Source organism: Delphinapterus leucas, chromosome 3 (genome assembly GCF_059928025.1).
Source record: "Delphinapterus leucas isolate spDelLeu-1000000601 "Yukka" chromosome 3, BTC_Dleu_Yukka2, whole genome shotgun sequence".
Taxonomy (NCBI): Eukaryota; Metazoa; Chordata; class Mammalia; order Artiodactyla; family Monodontidae; genus Delphinapterus; species Delphinapterus leucas.
Window position 1 is genome coordinate 56,961,900 of NC_143131.1, and position 22,065 is coordinate 56,983,964.

Below are 22,065 nucleotides of genomic sequence, written 5' to 3' on the forward strand. Positions count from 1 at the left end.
TCCTCTGAGAGGAACTTCACGCAGTGAATCCTCAGTAGTAATGAGCACACCTAGCACTCAGATCTTGATTTCTAAACACCATTCCCCATTAAAAGGAACTGCTGCTCCTTGAAGAAATACGTAATATTGTAGGCATCCTGGCCTAGAATATCTTGTACCAGGAAGCAAGAAAGTGCTCAAAGAAAAATAAATGTCAAAAGGTCACAGGAACACCTGTGCTTGATGGGGCTCCCACTGACCGAAGTTGGAAAATTTTAAGCATCAAAAGAAATTATGGTAGTAATAGCTTTTAACCCACTGAATAATGCAAGAATCCTTGAATCTGTATTGGTATAAACAAACAAATGAGAAGGAAAAACTCTTTTTTACAGTAAAATGCCAACATACAAATGTAGAAGGAATAAGGGAATTAGAAAATTACCATTTGGCAACCATTGTAGTAATAATTGCTCCAGGTAGAATTATCAGTGGATATAAAAACGAGTGGGTGAAAAGTCTGCTGAGCCACAGTACATTTACATAATTTTCAAGTATCTTTCCACAAGATGCTTATTAACTACAAGGGGAAAAACAGTGACTTAATAGTGGAGAATGAGGGCAGACACCATACCTTAACCAAGTGACCAAGATTCACATCCTAGGAACAGGACAAATCAGCACCACATGCCTCCTGATGTGATGGACTAAGAATACACAGCTTCAGTGGTAATACTGCCCAAAATGCACAACCCAATTCAAGCCAGAAGCATCAGATACCCTCATTGTAGGATATTCTATAAAATAATGGGCCTGTCCACCTCAAAAAACTGTAAAGGTTATAAAAGATAAACACTGAAGAACTGTTTCAGATTAAAGGAGACTAAAATTTAGACATGACAACCAAATGCAACGTGTGGTTCTGGACTGGTCCTGAACAGGGGAAATGGTGTTTTCTCTTTTGCTCTAAGAACATTATTAAGATACTTGGTAATATAAAGAATAATATAACATTATTAAGATAGTTGGTAATATAGTTGGCACATTAAATAATAGTATTGGGTTAAGGTCTTGATTTTTATAACTATATTATGTTATAAATGAGAACGTCCCTTTTTAAAAAAAATACAAACTGAAGTATTTAGAGTAATGGGACCCTATATATGCACAATGGTTCAGAAAATATTACCTCTATGTATTTAACTACAAAGAGAGCGAAAGAAAGGAAAAAAGAATGATAAAGTAAATGTGATAAAGAGTTAAAATTTGGAGAATCGCGGTGAAAGATATATAGGAGTTGTTCTATTCTTACAACTTTTCTGTAAGTCTTCAATTATCTCAAATTAAAAGTTAAGAAGTAATAAATTTAAAAATTAGGTACTAAAGCCATCTATAACCCCAGATACCAAATCAATTTCTCAGTGATTAAATTATAACATATTCATAAGGTCAAAGTTATTAAATAAATTCACACTAATACAAGAGTTGCTCAAAAGACTTTGAAAAAACAGTGCAAGGCTAAAATAACTTGGGAAACATGGCTCTTAAACTGTATTTTAATATACAGTTTATACTAGTTTTTAAAGAAAAAAAATTAACAGTAACAATAAAATATGGAAATGGTAAGTAGGTAAGCAATATGAATCTTATTTTATTTTTTTTTGGCTGTGCCACATGGCTTGCAGGATCTTAGTTCCCCGACCAGGGATTGAACCCGGGCCATGGCAATGAAAGCACCAAGTCCTAACCACTGGACAACCAGGGAATTCCCTGAATTTTATACTTAGTGTGCTCAAAAAAGAAGAAAGCCTAAGCTACATTTGAATTATACACGGTTTAAAAATTTCCAAAGAAAAATTATGGAATAATATACAAACCTGTCATATTTTTGGATCCAAGATTCCTCTATATTTTTAAATCTATTGCGATCAAATTCTATTTCCCACTGCAAGGCATTTATTTCCTACAGAAAAAAATAGCACTTTCAAGGAAATTACTACAAATAAATCATTTCATGACTTTTGAATATTTGAAATAAATCATTTAGTCACTTCACAGAAATAGGTTAAAGACAAAAAACTAATTACTGCTCAAAAAGAGTCTATGATGTTTATAAACACATATGACATGCCTCTTTAGCACTCAAAAAAGCTTTGCTGAAGCTTACTTATTATAGGGAACGTTTCAAATTTGTTGGCCTGAACCTAGATTTCTCATTGTCCCCAACCCATGCAGACCCCAACATATACTCCTGGAAGTCTGAGCCCAGGACACTCCCACCAAGGGAGAGTAAAACAGGAATAGGAAGATGACCATCTAGGGTGATTCCTAACTACCTTTTTAGTGAAGATGAGATGGTCAGAAAGAGGCAGGCTCTGCAGGGCAAGCAGAAGAAGAAAAATAGGAAAAGAAAAACAGGAAGTGTCGATTTGGCAGGCTTAGCCCATGTGACAATCTGTTTTGGATTATAAGCTCCAAAAGGGAAGGGACTGTATGAAGTTGAAGTACACCTAGCAGAGGGTATGCACAAATGACATATCCACTGGTACGGTGATTTTTAAGGGAATTCTATTTGAAAGCTTATTGAATTGAACAAGTCTACACTATACGCTATATGTGGTCAAATACCTTCTCCAAGGATCTCTTTTGTTCCACAGTTTTTTGAAGCACTGCCTGGGTATGACTTGTGGCTTTGCCAAATATTGCCTAAGAAAAATAAAGATTGTAACAGTATAAATTAAATTTCCAATCACCCTTATATGCAAGGTGAAGTTCACATTTTTATTTTAAGACAGTAGAAAAGTACCTTGAGATGAGATTCCCGCAGAGACCTTTTGTATAGAGTTTGATAGTTCAAAAGTCAGAAGATCTTGGTTTGGTTCTTTCCCAATGAACGTGAGAATGAATGAATGGATTTCGCACACAAGGACATGTACATGAACATTCCTAGCAGCATTATTCATAATAGCCCAACATACCTATCAACTGGTAAATGGATAAACAAAATGTGGCATATCTATATAATGGAATATTATCTGGCAATAAAAAAGGAAGAAAGCACTGACACATGCTACAACATGCATGAACCTTCAAAATACGCTAACTATAAGAATCAAGAGGCAAAAGAATCTAGACATATACTGTATGGTTCTATTTATGAAATAGAAAAGGCAAAGCTATAAAGCAGAAAGTAGATGAGTGGCGGCTGGGGATGGGAATGGGAATAACTGCTAATGGGTAAGAGGTTCCCTTTTGGGGTGATGGGAATGTTCCCTTTTGGGGTGATGGGAATGTTCCCTTTTTGGGGTGATGGGAATGTTCCCTTTTTGGGGTGATGGGAATGTTCCCTTTTTGGGGTGATGGGAATGTTCCCTTTTTGGGGTGATGGGAATGTTCCCTTTTTGGGGTGATGGGAATGTTCCCTTTTTGGGGTGATGGGAATGTTCCAAATTAAGTTGTGATGATAGTTACACAATTCTAAGTTTACTAAAAATAAATTGCTTAAAACAAGTGAAATTCATGACATTAAGTTATATCTTAATAAAGCTGTTTTAAAAATCTATAGCTCAAAAAAAAAAACTATATTATAAACACTGATGCTTTTATTTTAAAAGCTATAACCAGGGAGTTCCCTGGTGGTCTAGTGTTCAGGATTCGGCACTTTTACTGCCATGGCCTGGGTTCAATCCCTGGCTGGGGAACTGAGATCCGGCAAGCTGTGCAGCATGGCCAAAAATATAAAAATTCAATTAAATTAAAAAGATAAAACCATACTACCTATCATTGGAATGTGTACCTGATGAAAGTGTAAAAGTAACTTCTTACATTGCTTTGAAGAATTCTCAATGCTTCCTCTTTACCTTCAAGATGTCTTTGAGATGCCTCAAGTTCAGTTTTCAAAATTTCTACCTCCTGAGGAGAAAAATACAATTAGTCTTCCTATCTGTGAGATATGCAACCCCAAATGATCAATTTAGACAGTCTACATTTAAGCTCAACATTCACTTTGACTCAAAGTGCTCTGACCTTACAAAATGAGGTTGGAAATTCCTCCAGGCTTTGTAAGTGGACCAGAGAGGCTAAAACTGAGATGCTCGCTGTCAGGTGCCAGTTATGACTAAAAGCCCAAATCTTTTGCTTTTACCCATCTAGGCCACACACACAGTTAATAATTTGGAGAAAAAGCTTTAGACCACATAAAATAAGAACATGATCGGCTACACAGCTACAGTAGCTATTATAGGTAGAACTGTGCCCCCCATCCCAAAAGATATCCTCAAGTCCTAACCCCTGGTACCATAAATTCGACCTTATTTGGAAATAGGGTCTTTGCAGATGTAATTAATGTCATACTAGATTAGAGTAGGCCTCAATCCAATGACTGGTGTGACGCAGCTACAAGCCAAAGGTTGTTGGCGGCAACCGCCAGAAGCTAGGAGGTGGTAAAGGATTCTCCTCTAGACCCTTCAGAGGGAACATGGCCCACCCACATCTTGATTTCAGACCTCTAGCCGCCATAGCTGAGAGAGAATCGATCTGCTCTTTTTTTTTTTTTTTTTGCGGTACGCGGGCCTCTCCCGTTGCAGAGCAGAGGCTCCAGTCACGCAGGCTCAGTGGCCATGGCTCACAGGCCCAGCGCTCCGCGGCATGTGGGATCATCCCGGACTGGGGCACAAACCCGTGTCCCCTGCATCGGCAGGCAGACTCTCAACCACTGCGCCACCAGGGAAGCTGCGATCTGCTCTTTTAAGACACCAGTTTGTCAGGGCAGCCCTAGAAACCAGTAGAGTAGCAGTCACCAGAAGAGATACAAAGGCACAGTAAGGGAGTTCCCTGGCGGTCCAGCAGTTAAGACCCCATGCGTCCACTGCAGGGGGCCTGAGGTTCGACCTCTGGTCGGGAAACTAACATCCCACATGCTACGGCCAAAACAAAACCCAAAAAAACAAACAAAAAAAACAAATGCACACTAAGACAGGCTTTCTGTTCCTGAAAGGACAAGCACCCTCATAGAAACTCCAACTCCCAGCAAGACGGATGGTCTCCTCAGACCCCCTGGGGTACTTTCTAGTCCTCTGACTTCAAAGAGGTTCAATTAAGTCAGGTTATTTCAAGTCACACATACTGGGAAGACAGATGGAAGGGAGTGATTATTTTCTCCAGGAGGAGATTAGAGAAATAAGTTGGAAAGGAGAACAAGAGGGCATGTTTATACGAACAGCCATTCGGAGAGATGAGGCGACGAAGCCACTGAGATGCGGAGGCCAGTTGGAAGCTATGAGCTTGACAGTGTGGCTCGAGAATATATGGAAAGCCAACAGTTGACTTCCATACCATGTTAGTAATACTTACACAAAATATCTATCAGTGGACTTTATTCACATGAGAATTTGTATGTTAGCCAGAGGACCTACCTCTAAAGTTTCCTGAAGACGTTGCCTTAATTCCACATTTGACAACTCTGAATTAGAATCTACTAGAGGGAAAAAAAAAATTAAATATTTTCTTTAGCTAGTTAAATATGGGACATTTGTTTACAAAATATCAAATACAGCCTTTCCCTAAACTGAAACGAGAAAATAACTGTAATAAACCAAATGACGATAAAAACAGATAGCTTAGAACATTCCACAAATGAAAAGACACATACTTTTGAATCGAAAGACTCTTAAAAAAAAGGACTCTAAAATAAAACTGTTGTTAATGAATTGGTTACTTACTATATCCAAACACAGTATTAATGAATGTTGGTGAGTAAAGTAAATAAATTTTGGTGTTTGGCTTAAGCCTGATCAATATCGTGATATGAATATCTAAGAAATAACCTGAATTTAATTTCTTTCCAAGGAGAATCACTAGAAGTCTCCAGTAACTTCAATTATTCTCTCCTTAATGGGATCGATCAACTGAGACATTAATCTGGGCTTCCCAGGAACTTCATTTACATTGCAGTTTCACTGGCAATAGAAAAACATTGAAGTGATAAATTATAGCAAGAGAACAGGAAGTAAAAAGAAGCAAAAAAATTTAGAAAGAGTATTTTGAGGGACATTAAATATTTCTCAAAACAATTCTTTTCTTTGCTATTCTGAACTTTCATCAACATGACAGTAACCAAGGGAAAACCTAAGTCATGTTTTTACTCTGATAATTCAGGGTTCCAATGAGGGACAAAAGTGACATTGGGGAACTTCCCTGGCGGTCCAGTGCAGGGGGCATGGGTTCAATCCCTGGTCGGGGAACTAAGATCCTGCATGCAGCATGGTGTGGCCAAAAATAAAAAAATAAATTAAATTTTTTAAAAAGTAACACTGGTTTGACAATGACAAGTTCTACTCTATTAACACCTGTGGTAGGCAGAAAAATGGCCCCCAAAGATGTCCACATCTTAATCCCAGAACCTGTGAATACCTAGCAAAAAGGATTTTGCAGGTGTGATTAAATACGTGGAGATAGGAGATTATTCTGGATTACCCAGGTCCTTATAAATGAAAGAAGGAGGCAGAGGAGTCAGTATCAGCATAAGGCAGCGGGAGAAGTGGCTGTGAAGACGGAGGAAGGGTACCACGGCCAGGGAAGGCAGCCTCTAGAAGGTGGAAAAGGCAAGGGAGTGGGTTCTCCCCTAGAGCCTCCAGAAGGGAGGCAGCCATGCCAACACCGTGATTTTAGTCCAGTGAAACCTGTTTTGGATTTTTGACCTACAGAACTGTAAGAGAATAAAATTTATGTTGTTTTAAACCATTAAATTTCTGGTAATTTGGAAACTGCCTATTAGCAAGAGGAAACTAACACAATATTCTCACCTAGGATCAAGTCAACTTTGATAAAAAGACAAAAGTCGATAACTCAAAAAATATAGGAGCTCATACCATTACTATTACTTCTTGTTTATATCCCAGTAGTTTCCTCACATTTTTGTAAAGGCATCTTAGCATAATGTTCAATTTTCAACATCTTGCTTGCAAAACAGTATCCATCCTCTATGCATGATAAGGACTTGGAAGAAAAATATATAAATAATCCCATCCTAATTTCAAGAAGGATTTTGAAGGACAGAGATCGATCCCCAGCTGCACCATGTTTTCGTAAATCTGAAATGTTTCTTAAATTATTTTCATGTTGTTCTAATTGTGTTTGTTCCACTTTGGTGGGGAAGTTTTACAATGTGGATTACAAAAGATTCAGCCACACCAGAGCTGTACCTCAGTGCAGGCTGGGACTCATCCACCAGTTCCGGGTCACTTCGCAGTTGTAACATTCTATCACAGTATGATTCTGAATTTTATTCTCTCCTTAGTGTACAGCACAATTTATTTTTACTTATGATAAATTAATTTTGTTTTGAGAATTTTATGACATCCCTAAAATAACCTGAAGCCTGTGTGTTCTGCCTGTAACACTCCTTCCCCAGATGAGCATCAGGCTTGCAGTGCTCCAATGTGACTTCTCTTTTTGTGGTATGCGGGCCTCTCACTGTTGTGGCCTCTCCCGTTGCGGAGCACAGGCTCCGGGCGCGCAGGCTCAGCGGCCATGGCTCATGGGCCCAGCCACTCTGCGGCATGTGGGATCTTCCCGGACCGGGGCACGAACCCGCGTCCCCTGCATCGGCAGGGGGACTCTCAACCACTGCGCCACCAGGGAAGCCCAATGTCACCTCTCTTGACCTGTGCCTCAAACAGCAGCGCCCCAGCCCCTCCACTCACTCACTGTCTTTTCACGTACTACTGCCTGATGTTACATAGCTGTTGATTTGCAGGTTTATTTTCTGTCTGCTCTACCAGAATGTGAACTCCATGGCATTAGGGCCTTTGACTATTTTATTTACTGATGTTATTCCCAGAGTCTGGTACTGTGCTGGGCACCTAACAGGTACCCAATAAATGTTTGCTGAATAAGACAAAAAAAGAACAAATGAAGTATACCACTACTTCACAAGAAAAGCAAGGTAAGTAATTACTTATTGATATAACTAACATATATGTATTGATGCAGAATAATTACTGTACTTCACAATTTGTATAATGCATGGAGACACAAACATCAATCACCTTTACCATCACCAATCAACCTCTAGAGGTGAATAAAGATAAATTTCTAAAATCCACGATGGTGACCCATCTTCATGTGTTGGGAGGCTGACAGCATTGATAAAATCCACAGGGCAGAAAAGAGGAGGAGAAAGAGGATGCTGGGCATTCTTACCAGTGCTACTTTGTCGGCCGTGATAGGGAATTTGGGGTCCTTCCGGGTGTGTATCATGCAAGCTCTTATGCTTGGAATACTGAAAAACGGCACTGTTTCTTTCTTCCCCATTTCTTGAAAACGGGGGAGGACTAAAGGCCTTTCCATCTGATCTTTTTCTAGATGTAAATAAATGTGAAACTTGCACTTCATAAATGCCGCCGGGCCTTCTTCTGAGGCCATACCCTAAATCGCCTTCTGCCATGTCATCGTCCTCTGCTTCCCAGGCCTGCCCCTCTGCCTCACTCTGCGGCCTCGCCTCCCTGCTCATCAGCCACGTGCCTTCTTTACCGTAGGGATAAACAAGTTATCTGCAGTTAAGAGAAAACAGTAGTTAAAAAGCCGTCAGTATAATCAAAGTTGGGTTTGCCAGGGAAGAAAAGTTCCTTCCTATATTTTGCAGGCACAGCCAGCAATGCACAAGCACACAGATGCCCCTTGCAATCCAACTGAAGCTGTTTAACATTTCAGGACTTTTCGGGTAAGAAAAGATCTGACTCCTTATTTCCAAGGAAATAGGAAAGACTTTTACTGAATCCAATAATTACTGATCAGGATAAAGCAGATCAGGCTTTGCCAAGGAAAAAGAACGCACCTGACAAACAAGCTTACAAAGGAAAGGGATCAGTTTTCATGAGCCTAAGAGCTGTATAAAATTCAGAAGAGTCTCTGAAAACCCAGCTTCCAATGACTAAGACCATCTTGCCTCTGTTCCTCACAACCCTTTATCTACTTCAGGTGCTCAGGGCCCTTACGCTCTCTCGTACGGCTCTACTTGGTTCATTTTCTATTTCTGTGCAGATACGATTAGGAGAGGTTTTGTCGGGACAGTGACAGATGGAGGGAAGAAGGTCCCCCCATCGTCCCTCTCTTTCTCTAACCATGCCACACCTGTGTTCAAAACCCTCCAGTGTTTCTCAGCACAGAGTAAAAGTCAAAGCCCTTCCAATGGCGAGGGGCCCCAAGCTCACCTCTGCCCCGTACCCTCACCCTGGCCTCCCCAGCCTCCCTGGTATTACTGACCGAGCCAGGCATTCCTGCCCCAGGGCTTCGAGTTCCCTCTGCCTGGAACATTCTTCCCCCAGCCAGATGCACAGCTGGTTCCTCGCCTCCTTGGGTCTTTCCTGCAGCGTCACCTTCTCAGCGTGGCCTTTCCTGGCACCCCACCTAAAACTGCCAACTCCTCTTCACTATCCCACTTCTCTGCTTGATTTTTCTTCTTGGCATTTATGACCTTCTAACATACCCCTCTATATTGTACTCATTTTTCAAAGCACACCATTCAAAGGGGGAAAGCAGTACACTTGGGAGCCTAGGGAAGCAGAAGGTGGCTCTGGCCTGCCTGTTACGCTTCTCAAAAGGTAGTGCGACCTGGACATTTCCTCTACCAGAGCCCAAACCCGCTCCCGAGGGCCCTAAGTGGAATGCAAGCTCCACAGGGTAGAGATTTTGGTCTGTTTGGATCACAATGCATGCCCAGTGCCTACACAGTTATCTAAGACAGTGATCAGTGCACAACAGTACTTTTAAATAAGTGGATAAAGGGAGAAACAAACTGAGGGACTTCCCTGGCGGTCCAGTGGTTAAGACTCTGTGCTTCCACTGCAAAGGGCGCAGGTTTGATTCCTGGTAGGGGAACTAAGATCCTGCATGCCTCGAAGTGCAGCCAAAATAAATAGATAAATCAATTAATTAAATAAATAAAACCAATAAACTGAAATACCTGCCTGGGGTGAAAAACAAAACAGCCACCTCTGTAAGGCTCCACACCGGATAACCTGGGGCTAACTCCGGATAAACATGCCCTACAGAGGGCTTCCCTGGTGGCCCAGTTGTTGGGAGTCCGCCTGCCAATGCAGGGGACACGAGTTCATGCCCCGGTCCGGGGGGATCCCACATGCCGTGGAGCGGCTGGGCCCGTGAGCCATGGCCGCTGGGCCTGCGCGTCCGGAGCCTGTGCTCCGCAACGGGAGAGGCCACAGCAGTGAGAGGCCCGCGTACCGCAAAAAAAAAAAAAAAAAAAGCCCTACAGAGAAATGCCCATCACTGAAAAACACCCCCACCCCGTGTGGATCCCACTGTGGGCACCTACCTGGTGACAGTGTCCACCTGTTGGCTGGAGAGCACTGGAAATGCTCAGCCTTGTCCCTCCAGTACAAGGGCAGTGAAGAGGGACTTTCACCACCAGCCATTTCAAAACAGCTGCTTTGCTGAAGGTATTTAGAAATATTTCATCCTTTTCTCAAGACTCTTTTTTTTTTAAAAGGAAAATAAACACATCTGAAATCCTTTCTAAATATCCTGCTGTTTAAGTAATTGCTTACCAGGACATTCAAAAATAATTAAATCTCAGTCTTGTATTTTTGCTGAAGTTTCTCTTAGTCTCCCACTTTTAAAACCACACAAAGATGCCAAATAAATCTATCATGTTTGAAGGGGTTTCTGTTATTTTTAGGGTCAAGGTACCATACATTTTCAATGTTTAAAAACAAAGGCCCTTAAAAAATTAAAAAACAGGGGCTTCCCTGGTGGCGCAGTGGTTGAGAGTCCGCCTGCCGATGCAGGGGACACGGGTTTGTGCCCCGGTCCGGGAGGATCCCACATGCCGCAGGGTGGCTGGGCCCGTGAGCCATGGCTGCTGAGCCTGCGCGTCCGGAGCCTGTGCTCCGCAACGGGAGAGGCCACAGCAGTGAGAGGCCCGCGTACCAGTAAAAAAAAAAAAAAAGAAACCAAAAAAAAAAAAAAAATTAAAAAACAAAACAAAACAAACAAAGGCCCTTAAAAATTTTAGAGAGATACATTATAAAAGAAGATACTTTGAGAGTTCCCCAGTGGCCTAGTGGTTAGGATTCCAGACTTTCACTGCCGGTGCCCGGGTTCAATCCCTGGTCGGGGAACTGAGATCCAGCCATAAAGCACAGCCAAAAAAAAAGGAAGAAGAAGATACATAGATGGAAAGAGGCTCAATATCATTCATCAAGGAATTATAGATTACAATTACAAAAAACTACAATGAGATTCCACCACGTACCACTGTCAATTCCAGGTGTTGCCAAGGATGTGGACACCCAAATACACTGATGGCAGGAGTATAAGATGGTACAACCACTGTGAAAAAGTTTGACAGTTTCTTTCAAACAAGTGACCCAACAACTGCATTCTTAAGCTTTACCCATGAGAAATGAAAACATGTGTTCATAAAAAGATGCGTGCATGAATGTTCAGAGTATTATTCAAATTAGCCAAAAAACTGAAAACAATCCAAATGTCCATCAACAAGAAAATGGACAAATTGTGGTAGTCCACACACAGAATATATTCAGTAATAAATAATACATTTCTGATATATGCAATAATGTGGATGAATCTTACATTATGCTAACAGAAGAACCATGTATTGTATGAAATCCAGGCAAAACAACAGATCAATGGTTACCTGGGGTGGGAAGGTTGGCTTCAAAGGGCATGAGGGAACTTTTCTGGGGTAATGAAAAAGTCTTGTATGTTGACTGGAATGATGGTTTGTCAAAACTCATTAAACCATATACTTACGATGGTACATTGTATTATATGTAAATTATACCTCCATAATATATTAAAATGTATTTTTAAAAACAGAAAAAAAAATGAGACCTTTTAACTGGATTAGGGGAAAAGACAAGAAGTGTGTTAATCAGCTGTGTCCTCCTAGAAAAGAAAATGATTAAACTGGATGCCTTAAATTGGCAACAACTTGGGCTTCCCTGGCGGCGCAGTGGTTGGGAATCCGCTTGCCAATGCAGGGGACACAGGTTCAAGTCCTGGTCCGGGAAGATCCCACATGCCGCGGAGCAACTAAGCCCGTATGCCACAACTACTGAGCCTGTGTTCTAGAGTCCGCGAGCCACAACTACTGAGCCCACACACCTAGAGCCCATGCTCTGCAACAAGAGAAGCCACCGCAATGAGAAGCCCGTGCACTGCAACGAAGAGCAGCCCCGCTCACCACAACTAGAGAAAGCCCAAGTGCAACAAGGAAGACCCAACACGGCCAAAAATAAATAATAGATTAATTAATTAATTTAAAAAACTGGCAACAACTTTTAAGCCATGATCTAATAACAGCTAGCACTTGTTGCTTGCTTTCTGTGTGCGAGGCACTATTCTAAGTGCGCTACTTAGATTATTCTATTTAATCTTCACAAACACTTTACAAGACAATACTATTGTTGTCTAGACAATTACACTGAAGCACAGAGAGGTTAAATAACATAGCTAAAAAGAGAGAGAGCCAGATTCTGAATCTAGACCCCTCACGTCAGAGATACTGTTAGACTCTTAGCCACTGCTTTCTATCTTTCAGAGAACTTCAATGAGATTAACATCAGAGTAAACCAAGTTTCTATTATTTATGATATCAAGTAAAACTGAGAGTAAAAGTCTAAAATAGCTAGTTTGGCAACACTCAATGAAGTATATTGGACCCATTTTTTCCCAAAATTTTTATGAAATCATCTTGGTTCCTCTACAAGTTTATTTCCTAAATAAGTTTGTCTAGGGACTTCCCTGGTGGTCCAGTGGGTAGGACTCTGTGCTCCCATTACAGGGGGCCTGGGTTCGATCCCTGGTCGGGGAACTAGATCCCGCACGTATGCTGCAACTAAGAGTTCGCATGCTGCAACTAAGAAGTCTGCGTGCCGCAACTAAGAAGCCCTCATGCCACAAGAAGATCGCACATGTTGCAACTAAGACCCGGCGCAGCCTAAATAAATAAATAATTTTAAAAAATGTTTGTCTATTTTTATTTGTCAAGGTAGACAGGATATTACTTACTGAATCAAAGACTAATCCCTAAGAGGCTGTATTTTACCTCTAGTGCAGCCTCCTGCCTCTGTTAAGAAGGGCGTGGTCAGGGTCTGGTAGCCAACAGTGCAGAAAACAGAATTGGTCAACGCAAAGGAAAAAAGCAATAAGAGGAAAGAGTAAGCAATCACAGGATCAGCTAAGAATATTTTTCAATGTGCCACATATATTCAGGCGTCACAGGTACACCTTCCTACTGTTCAGAGTTGAACAAAATGAGCTTTCACATGGTCTAATGCTCTAGTGTTTTTTAAAATGTAACTTTGGGAATTGTTGGCTGTGTACTCTCCCACTGTTATATACTAATTATATAGTAATATTAATATGTAATGCAGTCGGGACTTCCCTGGTGGTCCAGTGGTTAACACTTGACTTTTGGAACACATTTCTTCTAAGAAAGGGGAAAAAAGTTGAAGTTACTAACATTCCATTCAACCAGTTTTGGGTTTTTTTGGTTTTTTTGCGGTACACGGGTCCCTCACTGTTGTGGCCTCTCCCGTTGCGGAGCACAGGCTCCGGACGCGCAGACTCAGCGGCCATGGCTCACGGGCCCAGCCGCTCCGCAGCATATGGGATCTTCCCGGACCGGGGCGCGAACCTGCGTCCCCCGCATCAGCAGGCATACTCTCAACCACTGCGCCACCACGGAAGCCCCATTCAACCAGTTTTAAATGCATTCAAGGCTGACAACCAAGGAGGCAGCAGGATGTGTGACAGAGAAGGGCCCTGACCCAGAAGGCCTGGGTTCAAATCTCACACCACCACGTGCTGCTCTGTGATCCTGGGCAAGTCATTTAATCTCTCAGACCCTATTTTAGGATTTCCAAAATGGCTTTAAGCATAACTACTTTATAGGGGTATTTTGGACACTATTAATATATTTGAAATCAATGTTCATTAATATGAATTTGAGTACTCGTTTCTTCATTTGTCAAGTCAGGGGACTGGATAAGATTCTTCCGTTCTTTAGACCTCTAAAATTCTGGCTCTATAGTAGCATTTTCCAAAGTGTGCCCCATGGAACCCTGGCTCTATGGACTATTAGGTGTTGCTAGAAATAAAAAGGTCCTTTTGGTCTTATTATGGGTGTCTTCTTATGCCAGCCCAAGCATACATGACTTGCCCAAAATTACACAGGCAGTGGCAGGGCCAGAACTAGAATCCATATCCCTGGCTCCTGGTCCACTTGGGAATGGCGACTGAATGAACAGACTACAGACCGTGAGCACACAATCTTCTACTCTTCCATTAAAACAACTCTGAAAGGGACGTGTATCTTCCTAATTGCTAAATCTAAGATCTAGCCTCATTCCTCAGGCTCCTGCGCTTCTGCAGAAGCTGTGATGCTACTGACTCACCATGTCCAAGTCCTCCGGCCCACCTTCATTCCTCAACCCCACAGGGATCCCTGACTGGCTCCGACCTGCCCACTCAGACTCCTTTGCCTCTTCCTGTCCCTTCTGTATATGTTTGGCTTCCACTCCTGAAAACTCTTAAAATACACATCCCCAGCTCGATATCCTGCCAGCATTTCAAACACAGCTTGTTCAAAAACAAATGCATTACCCTCCCCACTGCCACCCCAGGTCTCCTGCTGAGTCCTCTGTTTCTGCAAACCCATCAATCACGCTCCAAAACATCCAGGGCCAAAACTTTGGGATTTGGGGTTTTTTCCTTTTTCTTCTTTTCAGTTCCTTCAGTTGCCAAGTCCTCTAGGTCCACAAAATCTCCCCAAACCATGTCCTTCTTTGCATATCAACTTCACAGCCCCGGATGAACTTTTACCTCTCCTGGGCTAAACCAATACTTCCCTAACTGATCTACTCCAAGCCATTGCTGCCAACTCAGTCATCTGCAAGCACAGATCCAATGATGCCCCTCTCCTGCCCAAAAACATTCCATAGCTCCCATGGTATATATGATTAAAGTAGGTGTCACCTTGTTTTCCACAATGTAACCAGTTTTCACTTCCTGTGCCATCTGCCAGTATTCCCTGGGCATGCTCTGTGCTTCCGTGGAAAAGGGATTGTACCTGCTCCCAGGGCCCCTCAGCCTGGTCTCTTTAAAGCCTCTGCTGGAGCCATTCTCCACCCAGAATGCTTTCTCCTCTCAGGCCCTCCTCAGTTCATGACAGCCACTCCCTCCAGTAGCCCTCCTGACTCCCCTGGGCCAGATGTGCTTTCTTCTACCTCTGAGCCCTCCTAGCTCTGCGTTGTATCCTTCTAATAGTCCGTATTTCCTACCTGACTTGCTTTTTTATCACACAGGGCCCTACTGTAGGGAATGAGTGTCTCTCATTTACTTGCGCATAACAGGTGTTCCAGAGACACTTAATGGATGGAATTGAAAAAGAAAACAGATTCCTGCCTGGAAAACTTGAACTAGAAGCATCCACACCCACTAGCCAGACAACTATTTCCTTAGCAAACAAGTTGATCAAACAGACACCTAATTCCTGTCAGGCTTGGCAAAAAAGGAACTGACTTCAGCCCTTTCTGTAAACAGTGATCTGCAGCATACTGCTGTAGGATTTTGTTTAAATTTTAATGTTAAAATAATTTTAGATTTACAGTAAGTTGCAAAGGTAGTACAGTGAGCTCCTGTATGCTCTCTACCCAAATTCCTCTAATGCAATATTAGAGTACATTTATCAAAAATAAGAAATTAACATTGATACACGCACTTACCAAATACTTTATCAGGATTTCCCCAGTTTCTCTACTGATGTCCTTTTTCTGTTCTAAGATCCAATCCAGGATACCACATTGCATTTACTGCGCTGTAGTTTTAAGGCTCATAATTAGCAGAAAAATATAGAAAAAATAATAATAAAGGAGGAGATGAGAGAGGTAGAAAGAGTCTTTCAAAATCTATTCCTTATTTCTACAATATAAGATGAGGACATTCAACTAGCAAGAGCGGAAGAAGGAGCCAGTTTACCAGCTTGTACATAACCTGCCGAGCTTCTCGAATTTGCGCAGCCCCGCCCGGGGGTCTGGCCCCGGACCCTCTCCACTGTCCTTGGCGGGTGAGGAACCGAGAGCAGGTCTAAGTGAGCTGGACCCCGGCCGCCTCGCGCCGCCCCCGTCCCTCCGCCCCCTGAGCGCGCTCACCTGAGGCCGAGACTCCACGCTGCGCTGGCCGCAGTTCCTCCACCCACGTGACCGCGCTGCGCGGCCCCAACCGGAAAGGCGGGCGTGGCGGCCGGGGGCCCGGCACCGCCCCCTGGCTCTGCGCCAGAGCCGGAGCTCACATGGTTAGGGGACGGCGCGGGTAGTTCTGTCCGACTTAGACCGCGGTAACGTGACCAGCTGTGCGCAACCGAGTTTTAAATAATAGCTCGAGACCTAGAAAAACAGGGCGAGGCAGTGCGTGCGTCAGTGAAGGTAAAATTAGCTGGTTCAAATATTAAGCGTCTAGGAATCGAGTAAGAGAAAGATGGAGCTGAGCTGGAGTGGCGGCTCTTGAAAAGCAGGCTTTCAGAGCTAAGGAATGAGGGGGCCTTGTAGGCCAGAGGAGCTGCTGGGGCAAAGGCCAGGCAGTGGGAAGGAGCCAGAGGGCAGGGCCTGGTGGGCCTGGAAAGCTGCTATACGGGCCACCCATTCCTGTGAATATACGGCGAAGGTCCCTACCTCCCTTTAACCCCTCCCAAAACGTGCTGCGTCATTAGCTTCACCTGGTGCAATGATTTTGGTATTATTCCCTAATACCCAACATCCTTGAAATAACTGAAGGAATTTTGTAGTGGTCAAAAACTTGACCAGATTTAATGATTACTCTGGATTAGAAATAAACTAATGCCATAGAAAATTCAGTTAACAATGACAGTAAGAAGAAAAAAAGGGAATTTTATTAGGGCCAAACTGAGGATTATAACCCAGAAGACAGACCCTCAGAAAGCCCTGAGAACTGTTCCACCTGTTAGAAGTCTAAGACACAGTTATATCCATTTTCAAGACGGAGAATCTTACGTGGAAATGACATACTGATCTTTTACATAAGGTTCACCAAAGATACATAGCCCAGGTAAGCACGTGGAAAGCGAGCAACAAGGCACCATGACCCCCTACAGAGCTGCGCTTCTTTTAGGAAGTTACATGGCTAGCATCAGAAGAAAGGGAAAAAATTGGTCTCTACGGTGGAGCATGCGCTTCTATCTTTGAGGAGCTCTGGTTAATGTGTAATGCAGATGCACGTGCACATTAGGGAGGGAGGAGGCCCAAAGGGACACACAGAGAATTTTATGTTTAATTGTTCTTGTCCTGTCTTAAAGTATACATTTTATTTCATCACTAGTAAACCCTTTTCTCGCAGTAACAAGCTTCTTAATCTTCCTTTTCTGCAAATCCATAACCATCCATTTCCCCAAAGTAAAGATACCTAGATATGAAGAAAACGAGACTTAGAACTGAGGCTTTAATTTCTCCTGATTATGAGCATACTAGAAGCTCAGGGATTTAGATTACCATAAAAGATCAATATGTTTATAACTTTAAAGCCAGTTTGCCTGCTGTCTTGTTTAGTGTGATGAGCATATTCAGTAGCTTTACAAACCCCAAATAATTTTTCTTCACTTAAAACTGCGACTTAACTATTTAAAATAGCAGTCTTTAAAATTTTTCAAGTCTCTCCCCTAAAAAAAAACTTAAATAGCTCTGTTTTCTTTGTCAGAACTTCTCCAGAATGCAGAACTTTGATTGCATGCATATAAAATTTATTATGAAACATTTTGAAGTAATGTGGTATGCAGTTAAGTTTGTGGTTTATTTTTTTGTGTATGGAGGTACATCATTTGTTGAAAGATTATTATTTCCCCCATTGATTTGTCTTTGCACCTCCATCAAAAATTGCCCCTATATGCGTGGGTTTATTTCTGGACTCTATTCTGTTCCACTGGTATGTGTTCATCCTTCCACCAATACCACACTGACTTACTTTACTCTTTATAGCAAATCTTTAAATCAGTTACTGTAAGTCTTTTAACTTTGTTCTTTTTCATCATTGGTTATTCTGGTTCCTATATATTTCCATATAAATTTTAGAATCAGCTTATCAATTTTTACTTTAAAAGAGTATGCCAGAGGGCTTCCCTGGTGGCGCAGTGGTTGAGAATCCACCTGCCAATGCAGGGGACACGGGTTCGTGCCCCGGTCCGTGAAGATCCCACGTGCCGCGGAGCGGCTGGGCCCGTGAGCCATGGCCGCTGAGCCTGCGCGTCCGGAGCCTGTGCTCCGCAACGGGAGAGGCCACAGCAGTGAGAGGCCCGCGTACCGCAAAAAAAAAAAAAAGAGTATGCTGGAACCTAAGTGTCCATCGATAGATGAATGGATAAAGAAGATGTGGCACATATATACGAGGGAATATTACTCAGCCATAAAAAGAAATGAAATTGAGTTATTTGTAGCGAGGTGGATGGACCTAGAGTCTGTCATACAGAGTGAAGTAAGTCAGAAAGGGAAAAACAAATACCGTATGCTAACATATATATATATGGAATCTAAAAAAAAAAAAAATGGTTTTGAAGAACCTAGGGGCAGGATAGGAATAAAGACGCAGATGTAGAGAATGGACTTGAGGACACCGGGACGGGGAAGGGTAAGCTGGGACGAAGTGAGAGAGTGGCATGGACTTATAAATACTACCAAATGTAAAGTAGCTAGTGGGAAGCAGCCGCATAGCACAGGGAGATCAGCTTGGTGCTTTGTGACCACCTAGAGGGGTGGGATAGGGAGAGTGGGAGGGAGACTCAAGAGGGAGGAGATATGGGTATATATGTATATGTATAGCTGATTCACTTTGTTATAAAGCAGAAACTAACACACCATTGTAGAGCAATTATACTCCAATAAAGATGTTTAAAAAAAAAAGTATGCTGTGATTTTGCTTGGGATTGAATTTATAGATCAATTTGGAGAAAACTGACATGTTAATAATATTTATGAGTCTTGAAATTCATGAACATGGTATATCCATCCATTTGGATCTTTTATTTCTCTCATTTGATTTTCTGCATGCAGATCTTGCACATATTTTGTTAGATTTATACCTAAGTATGTAATGCTTTTTGGTTCTATTGTAAATGGTATTGTTGTTTTAATTTCCAGTTGTTACTACTATATGGAAATGCATTTGATTTTTGTGTATTGGTCTTGTATCCTGTGACCTTGCTAAGGTCAGTTATTCATGTAGCTTTTGTGTGGTTTCTCTTTGGAATTTCTGCATAAATAATCATGTTGATTGAGAATAGCTTATTTATTCCTTTCAGCTCTTTTATTTATTTTCTTGCTTAATGCACTGGACAGGACTTCCAGGATGACCAATTTGCTTTTTATTTGCTAGTCTTGCTTAACAAATTATATTTTTCTAATCTCCCCTTCCATAAAAATAAACCCCTTAAAAAATAAACCTCTAGATGGATTTCAGGGGCCTGTGAATCTTTGAAAAATATAAGCAACATTTTATGTTAGTACGTATATCTGTATTTCCTTGGAGGAAGTGGGTTCATAGCTTACATCAGACTGCCAAAGGGATTTATGTCATCAAAAGGATTAAGGAATAAATTTTAAGTAAAGGCACAGGTATAATTTTCATGATCTTGTTTTTCACATATGCAGCAACCAAAGTTATTAAGAACAGTGTTTTTTGTTTTTGTTTTTACTTTGCCCCCTCCCCCATTGATAGGAAAGAATAAATATTTCTCTGCAGTTTTGACCCCTATCACTTTTGTGTTAAAGATAAACACGAATTTAAATGTTGGTAGGGATTGGTGGTAGGATATGCTTAGAATGCAGAAGAAATACAGCTCAAGTAAGGCCAATACCTTATTTCAAAGCCCGCAAAAATAAAAATATAACAAGAAGAGCATAAGTGGAAAAAATGACTAGTTATCCACATATCAAAGCTTATTATCTTAAGACACTCTTGAGAAACTGAATAAATCACGTTAAGAAGTCTCATTTAAAGAAATATAAAATGATTTAAAATTTGCCACACTTTTATCTCCTTCAGTTTGGTTTAAATCAGCCTATTTTAACAAAAAGTTAACAAGTAGGTTTGGATAAAACCAGAGACAAACAGTAAATAGGATTATTTTTAAGACCTTTTTCAAGCAACTATAAGATGTTAAAGCATTGTCACTAGTTTCACATGAAAACCTAGGGCTGAAATTAATAAGTATATTAATACTTTTAAGATTCTCATAATGTATTAGATTCCATTATTTCCTTTCTGTTGAAGGAAAATCTTTATTATTATGAGCCAATGTTAGTGTTAGGATGGATAATTATTAGCAATCAGTTGACAAGCAAGAGAATTTAGTGAATCCCAGTAGTGAAAAGAATATTGTCTTTTCAAAACAGCCATTAGTGGGAATTCCCTGGCGGTGCATTGGTTAGAACTCCATGCTTCCACTGCAGGGTGCATGGGTTTGATCCATTGTCAGGAAACTAAGATCCCACAAGCCACGTGGCCAAAAAAAAAAAAAAAAAAAAAAAAAAGCAGCCTAGTACTACTAAAAATAACAACAAACACATATATGGTGCTTAGTATGTGTAAAGCACTGTTTGTTTCCTCCTTATAGTAGTCCTCTGAAGTAGTAGTTGTCCTCATTCTATATTTGATTTGATCCCACGTAGTACTGGTAAAACCTTTGTGATAGTATCCTACTAGTCTGGGTAAGCCTTCTTCTCCATACCCATCCTTCAAGGACCTGCATCCTACGTCATGTATCCTTAATTTTTTTCTTTTATTCTCTCATTATGTTAGAACCTCCAGAAGGGCACGTATCACAATCTACTATTTGTTTAAAGTGTCCATTTGAGTGTTTATCTTCTTTGTGTACTAGATTAAGATCATCTGGGGCTTCCCTGGTGGTGCAGTGGTTGAGAGTCCGCCTGCCGATGCAGGGGACACGGGTTCGTGCCCCAGTCTGTGAAGATCCCACGTGCCGCGGAGCGGCTGAGCCCGTGAGCCATGGCCGCTGAGCCTGCGCGTCCGGAGCCTGTGCTCCGCAATGGGAGAGGCCCCAACAGTGAGAGGCCCGCGTACCGGTAAAAAAAAAAAAAAAAAAAAAAAAATCATCTGGAGGTCAAGAATTTATTTTAGGAGGACTTCTGCACCACAGTGATTTGCATGGAGTCTACATTATAGGTAATCTGTTTATTAAAATGAACCTTTTAAATGTTATACTTGCATACAATTTATCTTCCAGGAATTTACTTGATAAACCTGCTCATGTGCAAAGTTGCATACGCATTAGGCAGCACAACTCAGTGGGTAAGAGCCTAAGATGGAATCCAAACTCTGATAACTTTGCTGTGATCTTAAGTCACTTAATCCTTCTGTGCCTTGGTTCCATCACCTGTAATGACAATAATAATACCTACACCTCAGACAGTAGTCATGTGAATTAAGAGTTCACTTTTTGAAATGCGCTTAAAACAGTGCCTGCCACATAGTAATATATGTGCTATTCTTTTTTTGTATTTTTTTATGGAAGTATAGTCGATTTACAATGTTAATTTTTGCTGTACAGCAAAGTGATTCAGTTATACATATATATACATTGTTTTTTGTATTCTTTTCCATTATGGTTCATCACAAGATATTGAATATAGTTCCCTATGCTATTCTTTCTTATTATCCTTGCACCATTTGCAATAGTAAAAAAGCTGGAAACAACCTAAATGTCCATCAATAGGGGACTCAAACAATGCAAAGATGCTCAACATCATTAATCATTAGAGAAATGTAAATCAAAACCAAAATGAAATATGACTGTACATCTACAGGATGGCTATTAGATGAACAGAAGCAAGTGTTGTCAAGGATATGGAGAAATTAGATCCCTAATACATGCATGGTAAGAATATAAAGTACTGCAACCACTCTGGAAAAGTTTGGCATTTCCTCAAAATGTTAAACTCAGGTGCAATATGACCCAGCAGTTTGCTTCTTAGCTATATCCAAGAGTTGAAAACATACATCCACACAAAAACTTGAACACAA

At 41.4% G+C, this 22,065-nt stretch overlaps 1 protein-coding gene across 6 annotated transcripts in view; it reads right to left on the minus strand.

The window, feature by feature from the left end:
- Positions 1-17,976, minus strand: part of CCDC125 (coiled-coil domain containing 125) — a 33,529-nt gene extending 15,553 nt beyond the window's left edge. The window contains exons 1-6 of one of the 6 annotated variants that reach the window (XM_089908947.1): positions 16,173-17,976; positions 8,179-8,528; positions 5,391-5,452; positions 3,802-3,888; positions 2,605-2,682; positions 1,854-1,939 (exon numbers count right to left, since the gene is read on the minus strand). In XM_089908947.1, coding sequence (XP_089765073.1) covers positions 1,854-1,939; positions 2,605-2,682; positions 3,802-3,888; positions 5,391-5,452; positions 8,179-8,488 — 623 coding nt within the window. In that variant the 5' untranslated portion in view covers positions 8,489-8,528; positions 16,173-17,976. Of the gene's footprint in view, positions 1-1,853; positions 1,940-2,604; positions 2,683-3,772; positions 3,889-5,390; positions 5,453-8,178; positions 16,112-16,172 lie in introns of those variants that run through there. The other 5 variants (XM_089908946.1, XM_022595966.3, XM_022595958.3 and 2 more) reach the window with 5 other exon arrangements.
- Positions 17,977-22,065: the final 4,089 nt, after the last annotated feature.